The 12,712-nt window shown below is 34.1% G+C and overlaps 1 protein-coding gene across 1 annotated transcript; it reads left to right on the top strand.

Moving 5' to 3' along the window:
* The first annotated feature begins 526 nt into the window (after nt 1-526).
* LOC143255827 (carbohydrate sulfotransferase 1-like) lies at nt 527-10,575 on the top strand. The gene is made up of 2 exons (XM_076512127.1): nt 527-1,013; nt 4,567-10,575. The coding sequence occupies exons 1-2, from the start codon at nt 881-883 to the stop codon at nt 5,646-5,648; spliced, it is 1,215 nt and encodes a 404-aa protein (XP_076368242.1). The 5' UTR covers nt 527-880; the 3' UTR covers nt 5,649-10,575.
* The last annotated feature ends 2,137 nt before the right edge of the window (nt 10,576-12,712 follow it).

The following is a 12,712-nucleotide window of genomic DNA, read 5'->3' as shown; positions in this document are numbered from 1 at the left end:
TGAAAGGGCGACCATGTTTGGGGCGACAGGGAATCGAACCCGCGACCCTAAGAGTAGAAGTCGAACACCTTAATCCACCTGGCCATACTGGGCCTCTAAAAATATTTTTCACACAATAGTTTTAAAGTAGGTGAGAAAAATAAGTGTTTATCCAAATCGTTTACCATTCACATGGTAATTATTACTTAATCAGAACACTTTGTTCTTATAATTTATTAAGAAATTGACAAGTTCGTGTTATTGTTTTGTTTCATCTCTGAATCATAATCGAAATAAAACATTCAAAAACAATTTCCAATCGAACAGACTAAAATGTAAAAAGAGATACAAAAAAGTCTAAGCACATTCTATTGTTTATTACCTCTTTGTGACACTAGGATCAAACATTTTTACAGCTCATATTACTATGATCCTTTATTACTCTCTTCGACGAGGTTGAAGAACATTTGTGTGTGTGTATATATATCACGCACTCACCGCATAGCGTCTCTGTTGAACGACTTGCGTGTATACTGAATTCCATCGTCAGCTGGTAGGATTCTCACATAGATCTATGGAGATAACGGGGCTTCGTTCACGAAAATATAGAAAAAAAGAATCATAAGAAAAATATTCCATGAAACGATATGAAATACATACTTTTAGTTAGATATAAGTCATGTGACCAAGTCGTGGTTTAATAGAGTTCTTCTAGTATTGGTTGCACGGTAAGATTTTTCTCTGTTGATGTGATGTAATGGTTCACGTGGATTAAAATTCAAGCACAAAAAGCTCGTGCTTTTGTTCATCGCCCACAACTCGGAGATTCCTTTACTAATTCCTCCCATTGAGTAACTTATTCAGTCATAGGTTGGCATATTCCAACCAGATCTACACAAAAATGAAGTTTGGTCGTTTACACGGTATCAGCCGAGTTTTTCGCAAAACAGTTTGTTTAGTCGTTCTAATTCTCATATTTTGTTTCGCATATTTTCTTCAGCCTGAAAAAAACAAGATAAAGATTTGTACAAATGGTAAGTTGTAAGTTGATTATTAATTTTCCTGTACCAAAAATGGATATATGTATTTTTGTATATATTTAATACTTTTACATGCGTAATGAAGACTAAAGTTACATAACACGTGCCTATAGAAAGAGTAAACACTCTAATAATTTACATTTTATACAAAACACTTGCTCCCGAATATCTGTTTTTTAAATGTCAGTTCATTAAAAGAAATATGTACTGTGGACTATCTGTACTCTATCCACTGCGGAGAATCATACTCAAGAATATTATATGAAACTCCATAGAATTACCGCAATACTACCGAGAAACATTAATCAATATACCTAGTTTCTTTTGTAACACCAAAATGTAAAGAAAAATATTAATTAAATTAAAAAGTTAATTTAATTTGTTCGATCGAGAACCGATTTTAAAAATGTTTACTTAAACAGCACAAAGTACTTATGAGCGAACCATTTTGTACTTGGTAAGAGTGCTGTATTATACAATATCTGAATAAGAGTTTTTTAAGTTAAAAGCTGCACGATATGCTATATACCCTGTGTCACAGCAGTGTTTGACTCCAGAATTTTTAGGTTGCAAAAACACACGTGTATTACTGAATCGTAGTGAGAAACTAACTAACGGGCGTTAAAAACATTTAATAATTCTCACAGAATGAAAAAAACATTTTACAAATGTTACGGATGCATTTGCTTGTTTTAGAATTTTCGTGTAAAACTACAAAAAAAGTGGACTGTCTTCATATAACCATCCTTTATTTTCAACTGGAAGACTAGTCGGAAGATAGCTAGTCAAAACACTCAAACTCCTACACTCTTACGTGACAAGATTGGCCCGGCATGGCCAAGCGCGTTAAAGCTTGCGACTCGTAATCCGAGGGTCGTGGGTTCGCATCCCCGTCGCGCCAAACATGCTCGCATTTTCAGCCGTGAGGGCGTTATAATGTTACGGTCAATCCCACTATTCATTGGTAAAAGAGTAGCCCAAGAGTTGGCGGTGGGTGGTGTTGACTAGCTTCCTTCCCTCTCGTCTTACACTGCAAAATTAGGGACGGCTGGCACAGATAGCCCTCGAGTAGCTTTGTGCGAAATTCAGAAACAAACGTGACAAGACAGTGGGAGTTTACTGTTTCTCTTCTTGTATACCAACGGCTCCCTAATTAAAACAACAGAACGCGAACCATTGATCTTTGTATTCTGAGGTTGGGCACATTAATTCTTAAGGCACGTTCGGCCCCATTGCAGTTTTAACTTGTATTAATATATTTTTATATACAAACATAATTGACAGTTGGCGACAAATAATCGTATGAGAATAGTTAGATAAGCTATTAGCTAATGAAGTTATCGATAAATGATTATGAGAATATGTAATTGCATGAGATATTATTTAATAGGTTAATTGACAAATAATTATGAAAACGAGATTCGATTCATTATTATTTAATCAAGTTTCTAGTCACACAATTTCTGTTCGTTCGGCCTGGCAGTTAGCAGTGCCGAGCTGAGGTTCCACGGCTGACGTTGCAGTGCCGCAAAAATAAGATACAGCTCCACATTTTGGGCTGTGGCTGCATTAGAAAAGTGACGATAGATATATAAATAGAGGGTATTTAGTGACATCATGGCCGGGGATCATCCAGTTTTCCGGATAACTCGCTCAATCACACCACCACTCCCGGTTTGTCCTTGAAGAAGAAAGGTCCACCTTTTGAAAGAGCTAGAATTATAGGGTTTCTATTTCATTTTTATCAAGACATATTGAACCTACGTGTTTTTAGAATATCATGATTATAAAAGTGACTGTCAGACCACAGTATTCTGTCTGAGTTGATCGTGTTGGGTAGGTAACTAGCTGTCTATTATTTCAAAATTTCTGATGGTTAGGGAGCCCTCGTGTATCTTTAAACGAAATCCAACAAACAGAAACGTGTACAACTTTTAATTAAAAATATTCAAAATTCCGCTGTTGAAACTTATCACCAAACTTTATCAGCCAACAACATGAACAATTCATTCTTTGTTAGACTTACTTAGAATTATTTTGTATAACCAGATTTTACACACCAGAATTATTCTATATATACCAGATTTTATACAACAGAATTATGATGTATACACCAGAATTATTCCGTATACACCAGATTTTATACACTAAAATTATTCTGTATATACCAGATTTTATACAACCAGAATTATTCTCTATATACCAGATTTTATACAACAGAATTATTTTGTATACATCAGATTTTGGGTTTAATTATTAAAATAACATACTTTTTCATTTTGATAGTCGAATCAATTTTGGTGTGAGTGTTTTTCTTATAGCAAAGCCACATCGGGCTATCTGCTGAGTTCACCGAGGATAATCGAACCCCTGATTTTAGCGTTGTATCTCTGTAGACTTACCGTTGTACTAGCGTGGGACCCAATTTTGGTAATAACAACTACAGACGTGGTTCTATATATGATCGTCAACAAGCTCTTTATAAATATTCTGACTAGCACTGTTCGATAAGACATATTACATTCTACTAAATTTTCGGTATTTTCAACCTAAATTATAACTTGAGAATACGTGGACCAAACGAATAATTCGATAACTCCTAGGTTTAGGCAAATTATGTCTAACTTTCAGCCGTTTAGCAGAGAAAGAATATCTAATAAACGGCATTCGCCATATTTTCAGTCACTTCTAACTATCGTAATTAAAATGCTCTCGAAACTGAATGTACGGAACGTTTCTCGCGATAAATCGCAACTCGAAATTAGCTATAATTTTTATTTTGCGATAATTCGCTATTACAAAATACACGTCCCTGAGGAGCCAAGGGTGTCTTTACACTTAAATTTGTTGAATATTAAAAATAAGTTAAAACCGGAAACTATCAAACGAGTGTTTTTGGATTATCTTTTCGAAACAAATTCGAGACAAATTTTAATTAATGGGTAAATTTTTAAGTGAAAATACAGCTTTCTGAAGTCTCCGAGCTGGTTATTACTAAGATGTACCTGCTGGAAGTAAATTCAGTACATATATCAATAAAGTCACATTCTCAGCATCATTAAGTAACCAACTTCCAACCTTTTATACTTCTGCTGTCACCTTTTTAGTGTAGCTTTCAAGTTAGATACGAATGATTTCACCTGTAATTCGATAGGGAAGGTCGAAGTATCACGATAGTCAGCCGTGGGATAACGATACCTGAATACCTCTGCGTGTCATTTGGAGATTTACAAGCTTTTTTTGTTTTGTCGTTAACTTCGTGACGCACTAACGGATTTCAGTCACCTTACCCCTCGAAATTACTTTTCGCAGCCCCAAAGTTAAAAGAATGCGGAAATTGCCTTCTTTTCACCTAATAAATACGTCCAAAAAATTTTAGCTCAATTTAAGAGAAACCTGATTGAGTACTTTTATATCCCCCACTCACTCATGACGAGCCTGATAAAATTGTGTGATATTTTTATCTTCCCTGTGAATATTTTATTTATGAATATATTTTTGCCTTTTTTTTTCAATCGAAAAATTGCACTCTGTCATTGTCTTTCAGGTCTGTCTTGTTCTACAACCAATCATGTGCCAACAAGGAATCCTGAGTCCACTGATCTTCTTCCGCTGCCTTTAAGGGACATTAAATCAATCTACATTCTGCCTGGAGAAAATAAGCATGCGCAGTTTAATGCAATACATAAAGCATCTGAATTATTGTACAAGACCCATAATTCTGTGACTAAAAGAAAACATATAGTAATACTATCGTACTTACGTGGCGGTGGAACTTTCCTTGGTGAGATTTTCAATCAACATCCTCACATTTTTTACTACTTTGAGCCTTTCTACCTTCTGGACCATAAAGGTCCACATAGTGCGATTCAGCCGTTGTTTCGAAACAATGTTCCGCAAGCTCTCAACTTTCTCATTGACATTATGGAGTGTAAGATTTCTCGAAATAAAGAATTAGTTGAAGGAGATCATGCCCTAAGGAGTAAGGCGTTGAGAGATATATATAAGACGCCATTGTGTTTGACAAATAACAGTACCTTGACAAGCTGCTTGGACAAAGCCTGTCAACAGAAAAACGCATCTGCTACCAAGATAATGCGCCTTTACGTTCAAGATCTGCAGCCTCTGATTGAAGAAAATGACCTAAAAGTAATTGTTTTGCAAAGGGACCCTCGCGCCATCATCTACTCAAGACGTCGGAATAGTCTCGGAGGTCGTTTGGAGTTAGAGGACGATTTTCGTCTTCAAGCTCGCAGTCTGTGTGCTCGGATGTTGCATGACGTAAAGATTGCCGAGAAGATTGCGTCTACTACACATCAAGACTTTTATAGAATTGTTCTTCACGAGCATTTTGTTACAAACCCGCTGAAGGTTGTTGAAGATACCTTTCGGTTTTTAAATATCCCTGTAACCAAGCAACAAATAGAAACTTTTCTTGAAGCCATCCACAACCCTCAACAAATGCAACAAAAATACCCTTCTTTATGGGACTGGAAGACAGAAGCCTTGACAAATGAGGTAATGGCTATAGATAAAGTATGTCGTTACTTCTACAAATATTCTTTCTACCAACCGATTACAGAGGGCGAAGACTTGGGAGATAAACGTGGACTATGCACTTATTGTTGATGGAATCATTATCCCAGTTATGTCTACATGCAAAATGGGTTGACAGTTGAGACGAATAATCATAACAATTGTATATAAGTTTTCTGAAGAAATATTTACATCAATTTTGACCTCCAAAGAAAATTTCAAAATTTAATATGAGGACGTACCATCACTTTTAATGACAATAATATTATTATTATTTACCTACAAAACTCAGACCAATTAAATGTTATTTGCAGAGGATATACAAAGTTCTTTCTCAGTTTTAAAATGTTCAGATACTAAATATGTTGTACAAGGACAGTTAATAGTAAATAGATATAAGTACAACTAGTAGTTTCATCATCACTAGTGGCGACAAAGTTACAATAAAACCAGAACATAGAGATAAATGTAACTCGTAGTTTCATTACCTCTAATAACGATACAATTATAAGAAAGCCAGAACGTAGTGTTAAGTGTAACTAGCAACTTTATTATTGCTGATAGTGTCACAGTTACAAAAGAATCAGAGCGTAGAGATAAGTTCAACTTGTGGTTTCATTACCTCTTGTGGCGACACAATTAAAAAAAAACAGAACGTAAAAATAAGTGTAACTAGTAGTGTCATTACCGATGATTACGACACAGTTACAAGAAAAGTAGAACATAGAGATAAATGCAACTAGTAGTTTCATTTTTAACGGTGGTGACACAGTTGGAGGGAAGCCAGAAATGTGACTACACAAGAGTAAACTCACTCCAGTTTTGCTCCTATGAACGTCTTACGAAGTCTTTTGATGGTTCCAGTCCTGAATCTTAATGCCAGCAATGCGTATCTAGCAGGGGTATAAGTCGAATACTGTAATTGAGCTGTATACACGGTGTAACAGGAAGGTGCTTTTTTAAAGTTATTATGAACATTTTACACTAACTGGTCAATGTGGATAACCACGAAACGGTTCATCGAATTTTTTAAAAATTATTCTCAGGTGTATCTTTATTTTTTTCTAAAGTGACTCTCTTCATATCATATTTGATGCCAAAGTAATATTTATTCTACTAAGTATGTTTTATCATGTTTCAATTATATTCGCCTTGAATATAAATCATAGCTCTAAAATAAAGTTCAAATCAATTATGTCATATAAATCATAGCTCTAAAATAAAGTTAAGATCGATTATGTCATACAAATCGTACTTCTAAAATAAAGTTAAGATCACAGTTGTGTTTAAGTTTTATGTTTCATACAATATTTAGAATAAAATTAATGGTCAGAAACTTATAGAAATTCCAGTTTAAGACTAGATTGTTGTAGAATCAGTTGGTCTAAAGAGTTTTAAAATGGGTGAGGAACATAATTAAACAAATCTTTAAACAATATCTTATCTGAAATACATACATGTGTTAAGACCTCCGCTGGTATAACGGTAAGTCTCCGGATTTACGACCCTAAAATCAAGGGTTCAATTCTTTTCGGTGGACTTAGCAGACAGCCTGATGTGGCTTTGCTATAGTAAAACACATGCACATGTTAAGACAAACTGAGCTTGAAACAATTTGTTCTAAAATTCCCTTGAGATAACTTTATTATGCGGGATATTTTAACACAATATTTTGATCACCTTGGCAGACATAACTCAAATACAGCTTTATGCTGAAACAACCTGCATTTTGTAATGTATTTTACCATAGCGTTAATAAGTTATACTTCAAGGGTACAGTATAAACGCAAATTGAAGGCCGGGTTACGTAAAATCAATGAATTCGCCTTCCTTTTAATAGAATTTAATTTTAAAATTATATTCGAAAGAAATACAGATTAGGGGCTCATTCATAATAAGTATTTCTACATAATACAATATATAATAAGATTTTTCAAGGTAGTAGCCATTGCAGTTTCATCGTGTTTCGAAGTCAAAACACAGTTGTTGAAACTTATGATCACAATGAATGTTATGTGATTGAGTTCTTGTTGTCAGTTGTTATTCAACAAACAAGAAAGCTCACAACTGATTCAACTGAATGGCTAAAAAACGAGAATCTTTAATTTTTCGATATATGTTTATTATTTAGTTTAGGCTAAAAAACGAGAATCTTTAATTTTTCGATATATCTTTATTATTCAGTTTAGGCTAAAAAAACGAGAATCTTTAATTTTTGGATATATGTTCATTATTTAGTTTACCAAAATACCAGGCTCATCATGCGCTTAGATAATTGTAGAAGATTTGGTATTTTTGTTCTAATTGTAATTATATTGAATAGTGTCCAGCACTAAACGTATAAAGTGATGTCTTTTGCCCTAAAAATCGTTCGAAACCATCTATAATTTGTTTTTAACGTAGGTAAATAATAATTTATCGGATCGTCATTAAATATTTATTTTCGGTTTTTAAAAGGTATTTTGAGAAAATGAAATATATTTGAGCCGTTTGACTCACAATATACTCTCTCCTACCTTCTGATGATTGAAATAATGTAGTTAAAAAAATGTCTAAACCACATTTAAAAAATCCCAACTGATAATTTGGTTAATGTAAGCATATTGGTGATCACAGAAAACATCAAGGAGTCTTGGTATATTTTATTTTTTTCTGAATCGCGGGCCCAGGTGGGTTAAGGCGTTCGACTTGTAATCTGAGGGACACGGGTTCGAATTCCTGTCACCCCAAACATGCTCGCCCTTCCAGACATGGAGGCGTTATTATGTTACGATCGATCCCACTATTCGTTGGTAAAATAAAGTGTTGGCGATGGGTGATGATGACTAGCTGCTTTCCCTCTAGTCCTACACTGCTAAATTAGGAACGGCTAGCGCAGATAGCCCTCGTGTAGCTTTGCGCAAAATTCAAAACAAATCGTTTTATTATATTAACATTATTTCATTTTTAAATATACAGAAATGTATATATATTTTTGGAAATCGACAAGAAGACAGAAAACCATAAGTCTTTTTGTTGTTTTATTATTAATAGTTATTTTGACCAAATATACGTGGTTTAATTTCGAAGGTTCCCTCAAGTATTGTCAAACATTTTAATATTATTTACGACAATAAAATCAAGATGATATAAATACAAACGCTCTTCTCGTGGAATATGAATAATTAAAAATATATGAATAGAAGTATGCGTTATATTAAGAAAACAATCCTGGAATGTCACCACTTCATTACAGTCTGTTTCCACATTCCTACTGTTTCGGTCTGACGACCATGCATTTTTACAATAGTATTGTAGCATATATCACATTACAAAATGCTCCGTCGTGAGGCTATCATGTTCAGAGCACACCAATCCTCCATGCAGCTTTCTATAGTCCATCATATGTAAGAGAATAATTGTTTACAAGCCCTTTTATTCAACAGTTCTATCGCTTAGAAATCTATAAACATTGTGTTTTAGCCACTTGATTAGTGTGTCTTCGTATAGAATAGCATGAATACCATTTTATTCTTTAACTGTTTTGACTATGTGACGATTTAACTGATATGTCAAGAAACAGCTTGTATCGCTTTTCATTCTTGACTGTATTGCGTGCGGTTGCATCGGGCATGTGACAACTTTTGTAACTAACCTATGTGTTCTGGATTCTTACTTAATATACAACGTCATACTTTGCTCACCATAGATCAGGTACGACTTGTTGTGAGTGTGTATCTGGATGTTCCTGGTGTATCTCGGTGTATGAATATTTTGCGTCAGAAAGAACTGTTATGTATCATTACCAAAAGTGGTAAATTTTCGATGGTATCCCACTACGCACTGTGCCAATCAAAGTCAAATTGTAGTTATGATATTTTTTGTTACACACACCTTCATATCGGCTGTGGTTGCCGCATGAGTAATTGATATTTTTCTTAACTTCATAATAATGTTAATATAACTTACTCAAACCTATACTGTTAAAACTTTAACTCTGGAACAATGTTTTAAAGCGAGGTTTATACTTCATTAAGCTAATGAACCTAAGAAAGTATAAGTGCATTATACTGAATGTTCCAATGTACGTACAAATGAGTCTGAGAAACAAAAATAATACTGTGGAATTTTTTTAAATAGCTGTTTAATATCTTAACTAACATTTAACTTACCTATAAGTCACAGAAGTACAAAAGATCAACCAGTCGTTTGTTTTTAAACTACGACTGATGAATCAATAAACAAAGTCTATGAAACATGAAGAATATGTTGAGTAATGTAAAGATATTTAATTTATAAACTAAAACCATGTATCATTAGTGGCATACCACATAATCAAATAGATCCAATCAATCATAGTCCGTCAACTGATGAATAGGAGAAAGCTAGACTATACGTGATTTAATTTAAAATGTGTTTTTCCTACGCGTAATATTTAATTTTTGATCACTTTATTATTATTTTTGTACATATATTCTTACTGTGGACAAATAAGTTATGACAGTGATATCCTGTTTGCTAACAGGATTAAAATTAATTAGTGGTCTAAACGCTATTTATTAAAAATTGACAATTTAAGGCTATTAATATTCGGCAGTAACAAATAGTCTGCTTTTTTTTTATTCATATTGTACTATAGTGGTATAAAATAATATAGATGGATGCCAGCCACACGTTATTGAGATTTTTTTTCAGAGAAAGGAAATATTTACGACCGATGTAAATTATCGGAGACTGCCTTAGCTTTCTTATCGGAGCCATTAAAGAACGTAATAATATTTGTAGGTGATAAATATAATGCATCTCGCTGGTCCTCAAAAAGACAAGCAGTGAAGTGCGGTAGGCCTCGAGGCCTACAACATCTCTACATAACGTTATATGAGAAAAGTGTTATAAGAAGATATTCTGTATTCAGTGAATAATTTTATAATTAATAAACTATTGGTAAAATTGCATTTTATTTCCGAATTTAACTGAGCGTGGCCTAATGGTAAACATGCTATTCCCATGATGTCGAGTTCACGATCAAAACATGTTCATATTTCTAGAGTGACATAAGAGTAACAGACAAAAATTGCTGTTCGGTTACAAGCTGCCTCTTCAAGGGACCAGTGCTACCAACTGGCTTCCTTTCATCTAGTCAGCAGTTCAAAATCAAGGACAACTAGCTATTCCTGAACAGTAAGAGTATATTTGACGTGGTCATATATTGTATTGTACGTATGAATATTGTTCAGACAAAAAAAAACTTCCCAAAATGATACTTCTTCTGATTATTACACAAAGACTGTTAATCCTGCCACAAATAGACCTTTCCTTCAGGTAATGATTATTATTACTAAGAGGAGCTCAGCAAGAAAATAATAGAGAAAGAAAGGGGGCGCAGTGTTGCATCAGTGTTGCATCTGGAAATGTAATGAGTGTATGCCATTCAGTCAACGCCAAATAAAATGGTTTTCAACTTGCATGTTGTTTTTTTTTTGGTTTATTTATACGTTTCCCGGGTAACAGCAGTAAGTTAATGGGCTTAAATGCTAAAATCAGGAGTTTGAATCCGCGTGGTGAACACAGCAGATACCTAATGTGGGTTTACTCTAAAATAAACCGAATAGTCTGTTTATATTCTTGTATTGCTTGTTATTATAGGATTTACGTCCTTATAAAACCAGTTATACTTTAATGGGCAATAGTCAATGTTCTTGATTAATTAGAAGAAATGCCAGGTATATAACACACAACAGAATATTTTGTTACCTTATATTTAAGTCAGGAAATAACAACTTCTTTGTCTTATATTATAATTGAAGGAATTTTGTTCGACAGAAAACGAGCAAAATACTTGCAGTTTATACAGATGTAAACAAACATCAACTGTATTACTAAATTATTTAGAAACTACCGTATTTTACGCCTAGTAAGACGCTACGTCGTGGAAGACGCATCCTAATTTTGGAAAGACAATTCTAAGAAAAACATATTTTGGCTCAGCAACCAATACCTTGATGCAGCCTTGACTTTTTGTCAACCTACTGAGTAATTTCAGTCAAATACGTTATATTATTCTCAGTATATCAACAATATTAGTTAAATGGATTATTTATGCTATTGAAAATACTTGTAATTGGTAAGTAATGAGATTACGATCTGTATGAGAGGCTGCTTTGGGTAGGCCCTAAGCTAACCTCTTGCCTTAACCCATCATTTTTGTCTTGGAAGACACATGGGGATTTTTAAGGTATTTTAACAGAAAAAAAAGGTGTGGCATCCAAGGCGTAAAATACGGTACTTCTGACAAAAAACAAACAAGGCTTCAAAGCTCTTCTCCTAAAAGGTGCCGCATAGAAAGAAGTCAGTTTAGTAAGGATGAAGAATAAATAAATTTCGTATTCCAAATAATATTTAATTTTGAAGTCCTCCAAAATTAGTATAGCTCTGTAACACACGTTGACCAAATTGTAGTTTGGACTGGACCTTCTTTGAATTAGACTTCGAAATTAAACAATTTTCGGAATAGTAAGTTTATTTATTATATCTGCTGTTGTACGGTTATGTAATGTAAAGAACTGAATAGTGTATAGGTGTTTTTATAGTGACTACGTAGGGCGTTCCAGTGGCACAGCAATATGTCTGCGAACTTACACCGCTGAAGACCGGGTTTTGATATCTGTGGTGAGCAGATCCTGCTCACAGATAGACCGTTTTGTGCTTGATTCCAAACAAACAAAGCATGTTCACACCAACAGTATTTTTGAAGGATGGATCAGTACAAAAACTTTTGGTGCAATATAAATATAGTTACTGTAAAATGGTTTTAAAATGTAGTGCGCAATCTCTAAGAAAGTAATATATATATCACGTGAATAAAAAAAATAATATCACAAAAGCAGGCTCAGAAAATCGCTATGGTGTAAAAGAAATATATTTATGGCTAGATTTCATGTTTAGGTTATACTCTGATATTTATTTCATTTGAAGGTATATTTCTATGTAATGATATTAAAACAATCTAAGTTGTAAACGAAAAGTGTTGTATCTAAATAAAATGATTTGTTTGTTTGTTTTGGAATTTCGCACAAAGCTACTCGAGGGCTATCTGTGCTAGCCGTCCCTAATTTAGCAGTGTAAGACTAGAGGGAAGGCAGCTAGTCATCACCACCCACCACCAACTCTTGGGCTAC

This window comes from Tachypleus tridentatus, chromosome 7 (assembly GCF_004210375.1).
Source record: "Tachypleus tridentatus isolate NWPU-2018 chromosome 7, ASM421037v1, whole genome shotgun sequence".
Lineage (NCBI taxonomy): Eukaryota > Metazoa > Arthropoda > Merostomata > Xiphosura > Limulidae > Tachypleus > Tachypleus tridentatus.
The sequence above is the reverse complement of the archived record's forward strand: the minus strand, read 5'-3'. Positions and strand labels throughout refer to the sequence as shown.

Excerpts from the sequence above, each read along its gene's own strand:
- LOC143255827 (XM_076512127.1), top strand. The coding sequence starts at position 881 with ATGAAGTTTGGTCGTTTACACGGTATCAGCCGAGTTTTTCGCAAAACA. Across the intron at positions 1,014-4,566 it reads GATAAAGATTTGTACAAATG|GTCTGTCTTGTTCTACAACC; the intron begins GTAAGTTGTAAG and ends ATTGTCTTTCAG.